Here is an 18,477-nt window from a genome sequence, read left to right on the forward strand (position 1 = left end):
CTCAAATTATCAAGAAAACAAAGATTCTTATTGCTAGACCAATAGGCAGTGTCATAATAGATGGAGAGGAGATTAAAACTGTCAATAGCTTCATCTTGCTTGGATCCACAATTAACACCCTTGGTACCGTCAGGAAATAAGGAGACACATTGTAGAGGTAATATCTGCAGTTAGGGACCTCTCCAAATTATTTAAAAGGAATGATGTCAGTTTGAGGACTAAGGTGCATCTGATTCAGACCATTGTTTTTCCGATTACTAGTTATGCATCGGAGACCTGCACAATAAATACGGATGACAGAAAAAGAATTTATGCCTTTGAGCTGTGGTGTTGGAGAAGACCACTGAACATCCCATCGATGGCCAAAAGAACAAACAGATATGTCTTGGATATGGAGCAGCAAGAATGCTCTTTGGGGGCAAGAATGATGAGGCTTTGCCCCACATACTTTAGACATGTTGCTAGGAGATGCTGTTCCTTGTAGAGGGACGTGATGTTGGGGAGGGTGGAGGGTCAATGAAGGAGAGGAAGACCCTCAACCAGGAGGATTGAAATGGTGGCTGCTGCAGTGGGCTCTTGTGTGTCAGAAAGTGTGAGGATGGTGCAGGGTTCAGATCTTTTGTTCACAGGGTCGCTATAAGTTGTACTCAACTCAACAGCACCTAAAAACAACAATAGTGATGAAAATGGTACCACCCTGTTCATAAAATATGAGAACTAAATAAAACAATGTATGCACCAATGTGTGGCTCCATACGAGGCATTCAGTACATTTATTCAACAATAAATTTTAAGCATGACTTTGGAAAAGTCCTGGCTGGCATGAGGGTTTAAAAGACCTAAACTCAACTTTTGACTGACTTTTGCTGGGCAACCTTGGAGAAGTCCCTTGCCCTCTCTGGGCCTCAGGAGCTGCATCTTTCAAGTGTGTACGGTTAAATCAGGTCAGTGTTTGTCAAAACATAGCACAATTTCTCTCATTTTGTTCTCTATGTATCTTAAAGAAGATACTGAATAATAGGTTATTTTGGCTTGTTAAAAAAAAAAAAAAGCAAAGTTGCTCCATTTTCAGACTGCTGGATGCCTCCAAGCAGAGATGCTGACGCGCCCTCTCCTCTCTTGCACACCCACAGTGCCCTCAACAGTCACTGGGCTCCCTTTCCAGTTTCAATTTCCTAAGACCCTGGAAAGAGCTTTTGAAATCCAAACTCCAGGAATTAGTATGTTCTGAGGCATAAAATAACATTAAACAAGAATGAATGTGTGTATTTAATAAAGGACCTCCAAAGGACTTATGAGAAATAATGTGCTTGCACAAAATAGGGAAAATCTCACTTAATGAGCAAGCATTATGTCTTTTCTGGGTATTAAAACAAACAAAATTAAAAAATACCTCCTGGCTTTCAGGCCTTTTTGTCTGAATTCTGAGGCTATAGGAGGATGGTCCCTCTGGCAGGGAGAAGTTCATTGCCAGGCTGTGCTGGGCACCAGATTCAAGGTCACTCTCACATGCCCTGAGTGAGAGCCGAACTCCATCTCTAGGGCTCTTCCTGGCCCATCCTTTACACACAGGGCTCCTTCAGAACAAGTAGGTCTCACAGACTAGTACTCTCAAACACAAAACCTCTCTATCGTATGTGGGCCCCAATTCAGTTAAAGATATTTCAGACGATTTCTCCGACATGGTACCAGGTCCAAGAGGAACAAGCACCTTCTTAGCTTAGAGATGGTTCGGTACTAAGCTCTGTGCCAGGAAATATGCACGTCTCCATGGGCAGAAGAGTTGCCCTCTCGTAGGAATAATCATACCTCTCAGTCTATACATTAGACAAAAATGCTCTGTGGCAAGGCATGAAAAAGGTTTCTCTCATTCAAAGAGCAACACTAGGTCATGCCATGGTCAAAGCGTGCATCTTAGTTCCAAAATCTCAGTAATGGACTACCCTCCCAGGCCTGTGGGCAAAGCCTCAGATTCCCCTTCCCTTGTGACAAGGCTGCCACTTCTCTGCTTTCTAGGAATAAATAGTCCCTTCCTGCCATTTCCAAGAAACACATCGTCAGAGGAAAGGTTTAGACAAGGCCTATCCTAGACCTTGTGCAAACTGGAGAAATCCTTTCAAGTGGGAAGAGAGATTTCTGACGGGTAAATTTTAAGCAAAGGAGGGGGAAAAACTTCAAGAACAAAGTCCCTGCAGTCATTCCATGGATCAGACATCAGCCTGACGCTGATCTGTTGTTGTGGTTGTTATTTTGCTGCTGAGTTACCTGCAACACATAGTGACCCTGTGTACAGCAGCTCTGAAGCCTGCCCTGTCCTGAGCCAGTCTCACTGACTCCGACACACTTGCCCTCATTGTTCCAGTCACTGTATAAATTCATCTCATCCAGGGAATTCCTCTCCTGCGCTGTCCCTCCACCCTTCTGAGCATGATGTCCTTCAAGCAACGGTCCCTCCTGGTCACATGCTCAAAATATGTAAGACGGAGCTTCAAAATCCTAGCCTCCAAGAAGAAACTGACTGTCCATGGTATGTTCAAAACTCTCCTCCAGCACCATAACTCAAAGGCACCTATTCTTCTTCTGTCATCCTAAGTCATTGTCCAGCTCTCTGATGTATAGCAAGTAATTGTGAAGACCATGGCGTGGACACTGATTTACAAAATGGAAGATGGAGACGGGCCTGGGCTCCATCTTCCCCCTCTCTCTATATGCCTGGAGAATTTTTTGCACTAGCTTGAAACAGCCCGACTTTAAGCTAAATCAGACTCCAGCTACAATAAGGATCATCTTCAAAGTGCAGATCTGCTCTTGGGGGAATCAGGTTTTCTACCATAAAATCACATGATGTGCCTGGAGACAGCAAACCTGAAGAAGCCACCAGAACCAACAACAATTCTCCAAGTCTAACTCCCCTGAGGCTCCTTGGGGTCACTCAGACCAGAGGCTATGTTCTAGGTCTACAATGACCAGGCCAAAGGCGGCCCAGCCTCCAAAAAGGACTAAGCAGGATGATACTTGTCTGCCTGGGCCAACGTCACCAGTGGGCAAAGCACCCTCAAAACACATCTCTCACAGAATGAAAACATGTTTTCTACTATATAACAAGTTAGGAAACCAAACTGAGGCATTTTGAAAGACATAGATCCAACCCACTAGAATGCCTTATTTAAAAAAGCAGCAATCCAACTTAGCCCACTGACTCTGGCAAACTGGGCTATGATCAAAAATGTAAGAGGCATTTTTATACCTACCCAAAAATGTGTCTGCTAAGAATATTATAGGTTGGGATATGAAGAGATAAGCAGATCCTCACCTTCAAACAGAGCTTCACGTGACACTTGCAACTGGTTACATTTCTAATCTACACACTGAACTTCCAAAACTAACTTGACAAATCTAAACCACAAGTTGACAGATTCACTCCATTCTCTGCTGTAGCAGAATCTAACCTCTGGCTTAAGCTTTGGATCCAGAGGGAATTTTATTTAAGTTGCCAAGAATTAAATGGGGGGGTGGGGGAATGCAATAAGCTAAGAAACATTTTGTCGGTATAGGAATTTAAGATTGAAATATGGGCAGTTAAAATACGATCAAAAGAGATACTGTAAACTTTGAAATAGCATTCCAAGATTTGAGGGAGGAGAGGCAGGGTTGGCAATAAACCATAGACATAAAGCATGCGCAGTACTCACGAGGAGATGTTGGTCTTGGCGTGTTCTTGCACTAGCTCGCCTTTGGGGTTGACAGTGAATATTCTATTCAAAGACACTCCTACTTGCTTGTATGAATATACATCCTAGGTATAGTAAAGGCCATTAGAAGTGTTAATTTAAAACAAATCATAAAAACAAACACATGCTAATTCTCATTTCCTACACCACTTAAAAATTTCACTAACCAAATTATATCCCCAAGTGTTGTAGAGAAAGAGTATCCCCAGTGTGAAGCAATTCAATCCACTTTATTCTCTGGACCTCAGTTCCATTATTTGGTCAAGAACTGAGTTGTACAATGGATAACCTACACTGTGTCCCCTTGCAATTCTCCCACATGGAAAGGTCTGGCCCATAGTCTCTGTCATGATTCCAAAAGTAGGAGCATTTTCTTAGTGGGCAACTAATATCCAATGATAGGTCCATATGTAAAGAGATAAAGAGACTCGCCAGAATGCTGAACTTTCTAGTAAATTCTCAAAGTACTGTGATACCATACAAAACAATATTCTACTGAAATGCCGACTTAACTCCTGTCCTAAGGTTGGTTTTGGAAGCTCCTTCTGATAAAAAAGAAGTGCCCAAATCTACTGTATGTTATTATTTTACTTATTTTTAAGCAAGCAGGCAGCCATATGACTCAGAGAGAACCCAAAGTGTGAGCCTCTGGCATCTAAATTAGGCAACTGGATAGTACAAGCCAGAATTTGTGGAGGCTCCAGTCCACATCATATGCTTCAAATTGAAACCAACCTGCCAATCGTTAAAGAAAACTAGAGTTCATGAAAAAATTTTAAAGTCTCTTTTCCTTTAAATATAGACAAAGGGCTAATTCCCAGGCTATTTTTTGGTAGAATATAGGCTGAGAATTTGGCTTTTTATGCCACTGTTAACACAGATAACTGTTGTCAGAAAAGGTAGTCATTTCAAGAGCTCTGACAAATAAACCCCATCTATTACTTACAGCTTGGCGGTTTCCAAAAGCAGCATAAAAAGGTTCTGTATTTGGGAAAAACAGGTTTTTGATGTCTGTCAAACATTGGACTTTAAACTTTTCTGGCTTCTTTTCAATCACTTCTCTGTTAAAATAAATAAATAATGGATCAGAATGAGAGGACAAGCTTAATTAATAGCAAAACTATTTTTAACATTCAAAACTGCATTACACTAAGAATATTTCCACATCTTCAAAAAATTAAATCTGAATAAGCCAGTTGGTCCTATGAAAGCACTAGACTTAAAGTCATCCCACAAACAAGCCACTGTGGAAAATCATTTCACTAAAAAACAATTAACAGTGCATGGGAAACAAGGAGACATTCTCAAAGTCATTTTATGAAGTAGGAAATCTCAAAAACAAAATCTGAAAAAGAAAACTATGAACAAATATGAAGACATAATCCTATACAATCAACGATTTATTCATTGCAACTACCTTTTAAAAAAAACAAAACATCCACTATACACATAGACTTCCCCTGACGGACCATTTAGGAATTTGACTGATTACATGATGGGAGAAAATATCAGCTGTAACAACCAGGCCAGGTGCTGACTATAGAATAGACCGTCAACTACTCTTGTGCAAGTTCAAATTGAAGCTAAACAAAATTAAATCCATCAACCCCAAAATATGACCTTGAGTCTATGCCACCTGAATTTAAAAACCATGTCAAGAACAGGTTTGAGGTTTAACACTCATGAACGGACACCAGATGAGCTATGGGAGGACTGGGCATGTTGTTAGGAGGGGCTAGTTCTTGAAAAAAGACATCATGTTTGGAAAGCTGAAGAATTAGTGTAAGAGAGGAAGACCCTCACCAAGAAGGGTCAGCAAAGTGACTGTGACAATGGGCTCAAGTGTATCAGAGATGATGAACACGGCACAAGACAGAGACTCTGAAATATGAGGGTCACTATGAGTCATAGTCAACACGACAACACATAACAATAACAACGCTGACAAGGAAAGAATCAGCACAGCAGGGACCGTGGTTCAAACTTTTAGACCACAGAGAAATTCTGTTCTTTCAAATCACCCCCTTGTGATATTTATATTACTGCAGCATCAGAAAACTAAGACACTGTCTTGAAGCTCAACTAGCAAAATGCTTTTTCTCTAAATAGTCCAGAAGAGTGAGTTGTCACTCAAGTTGTCAATCAAACCAAGGTCTGACTATATTTGGATGTAGGGGGGTGGGGGAAGAAAACTGTTGTAGAAAATCTATTAAGCAATAGAAAATATACACCGTAAGTTGAGAAATAAATCTAAGAATATTAAAAAAAAAAAGAATTTCTAAAAAAAACCAAGCAGAATAGAAATGTAATCCTGAAGAAAAATAAGCAAAAGAACTAACCTAAGTGGAATTTCAGAAGTGAAGGAGAGAAAGTAAGACAAAAGCAGTATTTGAGTAAAAGGATTATTCTATTAAAAAAATAAAAACAATATGATAATATGACCGAAGAAAAGAAAAACAATCATTACAAAGACAGAGGTGGAAGAAATGACCAAGATGGATGTCAAAGGAGACTTTGAATATTGCACTAGAAGGCTGGGAATCCAAAACAAAGAACAGGAATGAGGAAATTAAAGAGTGGAACACAAGATTTCAATGGGCAGCATGTGAAGACAAAGAAAAGTATTATAGCAAAATATGCAAAGAGCTGGAGTCATAAACTCAAAAGGGAAGAATTCATTCAGTATTTCTCAAGCAGAAGGAACTAAACAACAAATGCAAGCCTCGAGTTGCAGTCACTTAAAGATGCTGTGGGCAATATAGTAAATGTTCCAGGATGCATCAAAAGAAGTTCGAAGGAATACACAGAGTCACTGTACAAAAAGAACTGGCTGATATAGAACCTTTTCAGGAAGTAGCCTTTGATCCTGAAGCAATTATGATGAAAAAGGAAGCTGAAGCTGCCCTGAAGGAATTGGTAAAAAATAAGGCTCCAAGAATTGAGGGGATACTAATTGATGTATTTTATCAAACAGACGGAGCCCTGAATGTGCTCACCAGGCTGTGCCAGGAAATCTGGAGGACAACTACCTGGCCAACACACTGGAAGAGACCCATATTTATTCCCATTCCAAAAAAACGTAGATCCAACCAAGTGTAGAAATTAATGAACAATATCACATGCAAGCAAAATCTTGAGGATTATAAATAAAATTTTAAAAATTACTACAAGAGTACATTAACAGAGAACTGCCAGAAATACAAGCTGGATCTAGAAGAGGCTGTGGCTTTAGGGATATCATTGTTAATGTCAGATGGATCATGGCTGAAGTAGAGAGTAGAAGGATGTCTATTTGTGTTATATCAACTTTGCAAAGGCATTTGATTGTGTGGACCACAACAAATTGTAGCTAACATTGAGAAGAAAGGGAATCCCAGAAAATGAGTGCACTCATTTGAAACCTGTATCTAGAACAGGAAGCAGTTGTCTGAACAGAGCAAGGGAACACTGCATCGTTCAAATTCAATAAAGGAGTGTCTCAGAGATGTATCCTTTCTCCAAACTTTTTCAATCTATATAATGAACAGATCATTTGAGAGGGGGGAACTTTATGGCACCAGGATTGGAAGATAACTCATTAACAACCTGCATTATGCAGATGATAAAACCTTGCTCACTGAAACTGAGGACTTGAAGCATTTGCTGCAGAAGGTCAAAGGGCAACCTTCAATATAGATTGCATCTCAACACCATGAAAAAGATTCTTACCACTGGGCCAAAAGGAAGTATCATGATAAATAGAGAAAGGAGGACTGAATTTGGGGATGGTTTCATCTTGCTTGGATCCACAATCAATATTCTTGGCACCAGCAATCAGGGTATCAAAAGACAAGTTGCATTGGGAAAATCTACTGTCAAGGATCTCTCCAAAATGTTAAAGAGCAAAGATGGCGGTTTAGAGACTAAGGTGCACCTAATCTAGGACATGGTCTTCTCCACTGTTTGCTAGGCATAAGAGAGCTGCACAATAACTAAGGATGACAGAAGAAGAATCAATGCCTTTGAGTTGTGGTGCGAGAGAAGAGTGTTTAAGATATCCTGGACTCCTAAGAGAACAAGCAGGTTTGTCTTGGAGAAGGTGAAACCAAGCTTCTCCTTAGAGGCAAGGATTCTGAGACTCTGTCTCACATACGTTGGGCATGGCACCAGAAGGGACAAGTCTTTGGAGAAGGACATCATGCTTGGAAGGGTGGAGGGACAGTGCAGAAGAAGACACTGGAGGAGACAGACTGCCTTTGGGGCAATGGTTAAGTGCGCTGGAAACATTGAGATTGGCTCAGGATCAGGGAGGGTTCAGAGCTATTTTTCATAAGATCATAGTCAATTTCATTGCACATAACGACAATCTCATTCACAAATGCAAAATCCTAAATTAAAAATGTGTAAATGGAGCCAACTAGTGGAAACCAATTTCCATGGAGTCAATTCCAAAGTATGGCTCCACATGTATGTCAAAGTAGAATTCTCTGACACGGGAATTCTAATGGCTGCCCCTTAGGAAATAGATTGCTCGACCTTCTTCGGAAGTGCTTCTGTACACTCTTGAACCTCCAACCTTCAATTAACAGTTGAGTACTAAACCATTTGGGCTACCCAAGTTCTGTAAACTGACCCCAGTAGGGAATAAAAATTGAGGTTATTATAAGCATTATAGATTAATATTTACAATATATTAATTTTACATTAACATTAATAAATTTAAAAAATCATCTAATAATAGACACAGACTACTTGTTATTATTTAGCATCTAATCAGATGAAAAGTTTTATATCAGGAACAAAAAGCAACACTCAAAATCTATATTGTGCTAGTGTTATGGGTTGTAGAGCAAACATTTACAGTGGGCTCTACAGTGGGTTTTCAGAGGCAGTAAATCATATGCAAGGAGATTGTCCAGATTGTCCATCTTTATCCCATGGAGCAACTGGTGGATTTGAACTGTCTTCAGTTGGCATCCCAGCTCTTTACTATTAGGCTACCAGAGCGCCTTAAAAGCTCTGTTAGCATGAAGAAATGCTCAAAATCACTGGCAATAAGAGAGATGCAAATCAAAACCACAATGAGATATCATCTCACCCCAGTAGCAGTGGCAAAGTTAAATAGGACAACAAGTAATAAATGTTGGAGAGGATGTGGTGAGATGGAAACTCTTATAAATTGTTGGTGAGATTATAAAAATGGTACAAACACTCTGGAAAGCAGTTTGGCGCTTCCTCAAAAAGCTGAACGTAGAAATTCCATATGACTCAGCTATTCCAGTGCTTGGAATATACCCTGAGAAAATGAGAACTGAGGCACAAACAGAGACTTGTACACCAATGTTCATAGCCGTGTTATTCACTATCACAAGAACATGGAAACAGCCAAAATGTCTAATCACAATCGAATGGTTTGAGAAAATATGGTACATTCACACAATGGATGTGGCACGCAGGAGCAATGATTTTATAAATTATTACCTAACTTTGGAGGGACTGGAGAGATTATGCTGTGTGAACTGACTCAGTCCCACAAGGATAAATACTGTATAATATTATTATTGTAGGATGAGTATGAGGATCCAAGGGGGGAGATTAGAAGTAGAGGGATGAGGATATGTGGGAAGGGGAGTGTGGATTAATCATGGGATTGTACAATTTGATGGGGGGTTGAGGGAAATTAGAAGAATCTAGTCTGAAAGCAATGGATTTGAATTTTGTAAATAAATTCATATAATAAAAAATCAATAAAGTTGTGTTAGACATTGTATTTAATAGTGACATAATGGCAGCGATTCGTGCTATTTCAATTCAACACTATACTACAAGTTCCTATTCAGTGCAGTGAGGTTAAGAAAAATTAGAGTTATTGAAAAATAATGGAAAAAATATGCCCACTATTATTTACACTTATATATATAAATCTATTTCCACAGGAAATTCAAAGACCCTGCAGGTGTATTAATCAGTATTAATAAGACTTTACGAAGATTGCTGGAGGAAGGGGAATCAATGTTCAAAACCCAAAAGCATTTTCATGAAATATAAACATAACTTTATAAATAAAATTTTAAAATCTCAATGCCTAAGAATGACTCTTTAAAGTGTTAAAAAGGAAAGCTGTCACTTGGAAGACTAAAGTGCCCCTGACTTAAAAAAAGCTACAATATTTTCAATCATTTCAGATACATGGAAAAACTAGACAAGGTATAAGGAACATAAAGAGGAACTGATTCCTATGGACTGCAGTGTAGTGAAAAATATTAGATATACTATGAAAGAGCTCTAGTGGCCCAGAGTCAAGGAGCTGCACCGCCAACCCAAAGGCACATGGTTCAAAACCACCAGAATTATCACAGAAGAGAGACAGCAATCTCTTCCCACGGAATTTCCAAGCCCCTGAACAAACCCACTGGAGGGTCAGCTATGAGTCAGTTCTAACTCAACAGCCCATAACAACAACAACATGTACTTCCAGAAGGAAGAACACATCTGTTCTTAGAAGAAATATAGCCAGGATGCTCCTTCTTGGCAAGGATTGCAAAACTTTGTCTCATGTTACTCTGGATATGTTATCAAGGGGAACCAGTCTTTAAGGACGAACCTCATGTTTGGTAAAAGCTGAGGGCAGTGAAACAGATGAAGGCCCACAACAAAGTAGACTGACAGTTGCTACAACAACAGGCTCAAGCAGATAGATAGATAGATAGACAGACAGATATATATGCTGTTTTTAAGTACTGTGAGTCAGAATCAAGGGACAACTGACCCTCCAGCTGGTTTTTATAAGCAGTTAATCACCAGAGAGGGGATTGTCCATCTTTCCCTTGTGGATCAGCTGGTGGACTCAAGCTGCATACTTTACAGATTACAGCACAGTTTCTTACCACTAAACCACCAGAAATTGCACCCTGGTGCAGAGTACTAACTTCTGTGGGCTCCAGGCCCTCGTTTACAGTACAATACTGTCATTTTGTGTCATAGATGAAACTGCAGCAGAGTTTTCAGAGGCTGAAAATTGCACAAGTGAAAATTGCTCATCTTTCTCCTGCAGAACAGCTGGTGGATTCAAACTATGTTCCTTTGAGTTGGCAGTGCAACTCCTTACCACTAGGCCATAAGGAGCTTGCATCTCACAACTCAGAACCTATGACTGTGATTTTAAGTTACAAATGCCAGTGAGTTAAAGACCAAGTTTTTCCTTTACTTTTCAAAGAGAAGAGTGTACTACTGGGGGCGGGGTTGGGGGAAGGAGCAGGGAGAAAAGTGCAACAATGAATGAATGGAAATCCAAAGTCTCTGTAAATTTTCCATTAAAATTAATAATAATAATAGTAATAAAAAAATAAATTAAAAAATTCTTTTAGCAAAATGGGGGGGGGAATGGGGAATGTCAATGCATGATTCAATCACACTGTGTGTGCGTGTGTGTGTGTGTGTGTAGGAAGTATGACGGAGGGTAGGGAGGAAAATGCTTGCATTCACCTACACATACAAAGTAGTGTACAGTAAGAAAAGGCCTCTATGGCCCCATGCCACCAACTGCTTCAAAGGTGCATGACTCGTGGTTTGGTAGTTAGGATCCCTAGGGAGTGAAGGCTGTCGAGAGCAACTCCGGGGTACAATGTAGATTCGACCTTAGCATGTCCAAGCTCCTTGCTCCTTTAGATTTGCAATCAGCCGCTGAGATTCACTTCACCTTATTAGTAATTTTATTCTAACAACATATAGATGTCATTTTCCACGTCTCAAAACAGCTCAGAACACCCCAAAGGGAAAACCAGATTACTCAGCAGAGTAACGTCTTCTTTCTCAGAGACAGACGCCAGGCTGTTTTTGCCCAACTAAACCCAGAAGCTCAGCCCTGCTCAGTAACCTAGAGCCATGGGGAGGACAGCGGAGGCTAATTGGTCCTACCCATCAGCTCAGCTCATCACTGCGGCGACCCAGGAGCCTAGAGTCCTATTTATTAAGAACATACACTGTAGTCATGGAGCATTTATGGACATCGTCTGAACAGCTGTCTCCACAACAGGGTAGGGAACTAGAACTAATTCACTGCTCAGATCCAATTTCTACCTTAATCAGAGCAGCTTCCCAAACCAAGAGTTCGTGTACAAAAAGGTTTCCCAATTTTTTTCTTAAGCATATTTCCTAGAAATCTACTACTTTAGAGTTGAAACGGACCCTAGGATCTTCTAATCTGACCCCTTACTGAGCACTCAAGCAAACAGATACAAGGGTGAAAAGGAGGCACCCCCACAGTCACAGAGTATAGCTTGGGGGAGTCCAACTCAGAACCCCTTGTGCAGTTCCTGCTGAGAGCTTATTTTTGCAGACCGTGTTGTATGTATATTCACCAACTGTACTACTTTTCCTCGTTCCAATTTAAAGTTTGGCCTTATAATCAGAACTGGGTCCAATTAAAGTATCTTGTCTGGAGGTGTTAGGCATTGGATTGTGCTGACCCCTCGAGGTTATGTTGAAATCCTGAGATCCCCGTGTCTGTGAACGTGACCCTGTGCTGTAACAGGGACTGTGGAAATGTTATCAATCAAGAGAGATCCTAAGTGGAATAGAATAGTCTGAAACCCATCTGAATCACTCTTTTTAAAAAAAGAGACAGAGATATTAGGCTTTGCACTGTCTGGTGACCAGGGATACTGGGCAATCAGCAGTAGGGATCAGGAATATACCCTCTTTAATGGTAATGATGTCCACAACCGTGCTACTTTCTAGCTTTCCTCAGCAAAACCAACTGCCTGACAGCCATTTTTTTATTTGCATAAACAGACTGCTCAGAAGGAACACTGTGATTTTCCCAAGGAGCAGTAACTGGTTAAAAACAGACCCTAACGAGGGTGCCCAAATCAACTGAGTAGGGTCCTGACGCTAAAACCAAGTGTACAATTTGAATTCAACAGCTGCTTCTCAAGAGAAGGATGAGCAAGCTCCTCTCGTTCAACTTACTGCCTCTGAAACCCTGCTGGAAGGTCGGCCGTGGGTTGGTTCAGGCTCTACGGCAAACAATGACAAGAAGAGCACTGCGTGAAGAAAACTCAAATCCAGTTTACTGTATTTCAATACTATGTCATCATAGTCAGAGTCTATACACCACAGAGGAGGAGACTGTCAGTCTTTATTCCTCAGAACCCCTCAAAGAATTGGCAGAGACACTTCTTATGGGCTATATCACCAGAACTCCTGGAACCCAGTATTTCCTATTTAGTTTTTTGGTTTTTTCCCTTCTACCTGAATTCTGCCCTGGTCAGAAATAAGACACTGCGGCATTTGGAAAATCTGCTGTTGAGGACTTCTCCAATGTGTGCCTATGCACCTGAAAGTTGTACCATGAATACGAATGACAGGAGAATTGTGGTGTTGACAAAGAGTACGAAATATCCCATGGACTGGCAAAAGAACAAACAAGTCTGTCTCGGAGCAAGTGCAGCCAGGTTGCTCCTTAGAGACAAAGATGATGACACTTCATCTCACATACTTTGGATACGTGAGGGCGGGTCACTCCTTGGAAAAAGACATCATGCTGGGAAAGGAGGAGAGGAAAGCAGAGGAGGAGAGGAAGACCCTTAATGAGGTGGACTGACACAGTGACTGCAGCAACAGGCTGAAGAATGGCAGAAATCATGCAGGTGGCGCCACAGTGGGTGTGGTTACTCTGAGATATAGTCAACTTGATTACACTTAACAACAATGTATGGTGCTAAAAAGTGATCTGATTGTTAATATCTTTTTGTTGAAAACATCTTTTTTTTAAAGAACTGCTTGATCGAATTATAATTATAGTTTATTAAAGTATAAAAAAAATATCTTAATTAGAAGCCGTTTCCTTAGAAGACTGTTCAACTTGAAGATGTCTTCCAGTTCTCTCTAGTAATATTACCAATTATTCGAGAAGCTGAAGACGTCCACTTGGTTCATGATACAATCCAAGTCTGACTGCCCCCTCCCTATAAACTCACATCATCTTCCATCTTTACTTTGTGAAGACACTCTGGATACTACTGGCTGTCATTTCAAATAGCTCTGGTGGCTGCACGCGCCACGGCAAGACTGGGTGTTCAAACCTACCAGCTGCTTCTTGGAAGAATGCAGGGCAGTCTCCTCCCATGACGTCATACATCCTGAGAAAGGTGGTGAGGACAGAAACTAACCTAACAGCAGGAGGACTTCTATTTGAAATTGGGAATCATAATATGACAGAGACGCGATGCTGGATTCTCCATCACATAATGGTCTGCTCCAGAATCCAATGTAATGGGAAAGTAGTTGTAGATAAATTATTTTAGAAAACTACTTCCTAATTAAGTTTCAGGGTATTCTGTTTGTGGTGGGGTTGTTGGTTTATTTGTTTGTTTGTTTCCAAGCTAGAGAAAAATCCTGCAATTGCTCTGACTGTGGGAGAGGCACAGGCAGGTACATGAAATTCAATTGACTTGGTAAGCTAAATCAGCTAGGTTTATAGCCTTCCTAAAAGACTTCCTTCCAGTTTAACCACAGTATCAGGTGATCTTCCTCTCCTTAACTTGTCCAGGCCATCTTGCCTGCTTTTTATTATTGAAAACTTTGGATCTGTACATATAGACTTTCTCTTGCTCTGAAGCAGATATTCTGGGTTGTTTGGCGTGTTGTTGTTTTTTAAACTAGCACCGTTTTTTAAAATTGTGGTTAAAATATGTATAACATGACATTTGCCATTTTAAAATATACCGTCCAATGGCACTGATCACTCACAATATGGTATAACCATCACTATTAATTTTTTCCAAAACATTGTCACTGCCCCAACAGAAACTCTGTCCCCATTAAGCATTGACCCCCTACCTCCTCTTATCCAATATCCATAATAACCGCTAATCTACTTTTACTTCTATATATTTAGCTATACTTGATTTCTCTTACACACTCTTATTGCCATCAAGTCAGAACCAGCAGGTTTTCACAAACTGTAAATTACACAGAAAGAGATTAGTTTCTTTATCCTCAGAGTAGCTGGTGGAGTCAAACTACCTGCCTTTGGGTTGGCAGTACAATTTTTTACTCACCAGGCTACCAGAGCTCAATTTTAGAGATTCACTATAAATGAGATCATATTTTAAAACAAAGGAAGAGACACGAATTGTCAGACAAAAGAAAAATGTTCATGTGAAATAGCAATGCATCGGCAGGCTGAGCAATACTTAAGAGCCATCAGAAGCGAGGAGAGACAAACAAGTATTTCCCCCTAAGCCTCCAGAGAGAGCATGGACCATGGATGAGCTAACACCCTAATTCAAGCTGCTGGCCTCCAGAATAGTTAGATAATATAACTCTGCTGTCAAAACCACTCACTTTGAGGACTTCTTTACAGTAGATCATAGCAAACAAATACAGCAGACTAATAGAAATCATGAGGGCATTTGTGTTCACTAGATTTATTCATCAATTTTAGAATACCTGCAGAGCGGTTAACACAGGTAATGGCTCTGATACGACTGCAGCTAGAAAGGAGTCTTGGGAGCACACGGTTCAAGTGGCCTCACTGCTACTAAGTGTTGATGGCTGAATGCTTCTGTCCCTCCTTGCTGTTGTTGTTGTGCGCCGTGAATCAGAATCAACACATAGCTTTCCAGAGGGTTTTCAGAGGCAGTTAAGCACATGGGAGAAAACTGCCCATCCTTTTCCAAGAAAGAGCTAAGGCCACCTGCTTCCATAAGGACTGATAGATAGGCTTGGAAGTCCTAATGGTCAGTTCTACTCTGTCCTGTAAGGTCACTATGGGTTGTAATCAATGCAACAGCAGTGGGTTTGGCTTTGGTTGTAGCAGGAACCATCCTGTTTGCCATGTGCCATGAGAAGGACCTCCATCTCCAAAGAGAGCAAATTGTGAGGGGTTTCACTTGTTTGCTTGCTTGATTTAAAATATAATCCCTCATAGGCAAAAAAAGTGGTATTTATAAAAAAGGGGAAAATGTCAAGTAACACCTTAAATTTCTCTTCAGAGGCAGAATGTCAGAGTAATAACATCAGCTCTTCACCTTCCTTTGCAAAGCCTTAGAATTATGTTAGTAGCATGTTCTGAACAGCCAGCATGACTGGAGACACCATTTCACCAACATATTTGAAGCTCCACTGTTAAAACAGTTCTTATGACTTGAAATATACTACAGGGCCCATATAGGCTTTTGCCTGAATTTTGACCCAAGAACGTAACAAAAGGTTTGATATAAGCTCCTTTACTAAATAAACAAAAAATCATTATTATTGATACAAAACAAAAATGAGAAAGGTAATTAAAAAGGTAAATCAAACAATGTTTGGAGTTCATCTGGATTTTCCCTTGTTTTGCACAGTTAGCAACAGCAAGAAGCTAATCTGACCCAAATTCAGGCAGCATCTTAAAAACCATTCAATCATTCTTAAAGACACAACTACCTTATAGTTAAAACTCTCCTTAGCCACCACAACAAAATAAAGGTAAATAATCCAATAGAAAAATGGGCAAAGGATATGAAGAGATGCTTCACCAAAGAAGACATTCAGATGGCTAACAAACACATGAAGTAAGGTTCAAAATCCCTAGCTCTAAGAGAGATGTAAATTAAAACAACTATGAGATATCATCTCACCCCAGTCAGAATAGCAAAATTTAACAGAACAGCAAACAACAAATGCTGGCAAGGTTGTGGAGAAACTGGAACCCTTATTCACTGTTGGTGGGAGTGTAAAATGGTGTAACCACTGTGGAAGATGGTGTGGCGCTTTCTCAAAAAGTTGCAAATAGAGATACCATTTGACCCAGCAATTCCACTACTGGGAATATACCCCGAAGAGACCACAAGCAGATATATGCACACCCATGTTTATCGCGGCTTTGTTCACAATAGCAAAGAGTTGGAAACAACCTAAGTGCCCATCAACAAACGAATGGATAGGGAAGCTGTGGTCTGTTCACACAATGGAATACTACACTGCATTGAAAAAACAAGGAACTCATGCAATATTATTCAAAATGGGTGACTGTGGTGGGCACTATGCTGAGTGAAATATCCCAGTCACAAAAGGACAAATACTGCATGGTGCCACTGTTATAAAACAGGACTGGCATCAGGGCTGGGGAGAGACTGAGAAAGATGGGATAAATAATGTATGCTTCAGGGAGCTCTGGTGGCCTAGTGGCAAGAAGCTGCACTGCAATCCCAGAGGAACACGGTTCGAATCCACCAGATGCTCTGCCGGAGAAGGAGGCGCAATATCCTCCTGTACCAGTCAGATCTGATTTGACGGTACACGCACACAAAATAATTTAAAAAAAAAAATGTATGCTTCATTGAAACAGATGAGGGAGAAAACTGTTAAAAGGGATATGTGATTAGGTATTTTTGTCATGACAGGAGTCCAGAGTGAAGGCTGCATAGTGGAGTGGACCTGGGGAAGTGTTTGTAAAACAATTAAAGAATTTGTCTTTTACTTTTCCAAGAGAGTAGTTTACTAGGAGGAAGGGTTGGGAGGGGAGAAAAGTGCAACAATGAATGAATGGAAACCCAAAGTCTCTGTAAATTTTCATTGAAATTAATAATAAATTTTAAAAAATCTTAAAAAAAGAAAACAACAAAAATAACAACAAAAAATTCTCCTTAGCAGGCTCAACTGACCACACTAGATGATGCTCTGGGAGAAAGGGGAACATCAAGTTTTCTTTCCCCCAATCTAATGAGGCCAAGGCCAGATTGGTTTGGTTTCTTTGAATAAAACTGGAAAGATGAAAAGGGAAAAAGGCTAGTTAGAAATTGGCTAATGGTCTGTTAGAAGACCATCAAAATAAAAAGTGTAATTATAGCTCTGAAAAAACAGAACGAGTGTTATAGGCGTCAAAGGCCAGATGGGTGCTGTCAGTGGGTTGATACAAGTTGATACTCAAGGATTTAGCCATTAAGACTTAGCCAGGCAATGCAGGCAGTGTGCAGAAGGGAAGACGAGCTATTTGAAAAACAGGGCACTGCATGTACACAAGGTCAAAGGAGAGAATTCTCTTTCTGGAAAACAGAGACAGCTCAAGATGACTGAGCTTTCGAAATGGGACAGGAGGCAGGATCAGATCATGAAGGGTCATGCTACACCATGCTAATGAATATGGAACTGATCTCGGAAGGGGCCGAGGTAGGGTGGTGAGCAGGGAGTGGTCAAGCCAGACCTGCATTTCACAACAATCTTTCTGGTGCCTGATTTGGAATGTGGATATTGTTGATTACAACTAGTTAAGAGACTACTCTTGAAAAACCTTCCAGTTAGCAAGTAAGTGGGCATCAACTGTCCAAAGATGTGGGAGTGGGAGGGCAGTACCTGTGCAAGGCAGAGAAGAGACTGCTCGGGCTCAGCAGCAAAGGTCCTTGGGGTAACACTGTGCCCCGCTCATTGACCCAGTGCAGATAACCTCTTGTCATGTCTGCCATCCCGATAGCGCGTGCAGAGCAATAGAGGAACTTGTATCCATTTCTGAAAAACAGAGACAAAACATGCATGCTTAATAGCATCACACTACAGGACACTCTATATCCACAATCCCTGGTTTACCAGTCCACTAACTCTCCAGAAGTGAGACACACACCCCTCAGATTCCCTTCTCTCCCTCATTACAAACACGCAATATCCAATCCGCCCGTTCTGTCGGCTACTTCCAGTATATAAATATGCTGCAATTACCTTAATCTCAACCTATAAATCAATCAATCCTTCTCTCTCTCTCTCTCTCTCTCTCTCTCTCTCTCTC

General features: G+C 40.6%; 1 protein-coding gene across 2 annotated transcripts in view; it reads right to left on the reverse strand.

Moving 5' to 3' along the window:
• Positions 1-18,477, reverse strand: part of LPIN1 (lipin 1) — a 164,961-nt gene that overhangs the window by 2,479 nt on the left and 144,005 nt on the right. For both annotated transcript variants that reach the window (XM_006880671.1, XM_006880672.1), the window contains 3 exons: positions 18,051-18,203; positions 4,678-4,792; positions 3,693-3,796 (listed from right to left, as the gene is read on the reverse strand). In XM_006880671.1, coding sequence (XP_006880733.1) covers positions 3,693-3,796; positions 4,678-4,792; positions 18,051-18,203 — 372 coding nt within the window. The remainder of the gene's footprint in view (positions 1-3,692; positions 3,797-4,677; positions 4,793-18,050; positions 18,204-18,477) is intronic.

This window comes from Elephantulus edwardii, unplaced genomic scaffold (genome assembly GCF_000299155.1).
Source record: "Elephantulus edwardii isolate Elephantulus edwardi_28Jun2011 unplaced genomic scaffold, EleEdw1.0 scaffold00009, whole genome shotgun sequence".
In the NCBI taxonomy this organism is placed as follows: domain Eukaryota; kingdom Metazoa; phylum Chordata; class Mammalia; order Macroscelidea; family Macroscelididae; genus Elephantulus; species Elephantulus edwardii.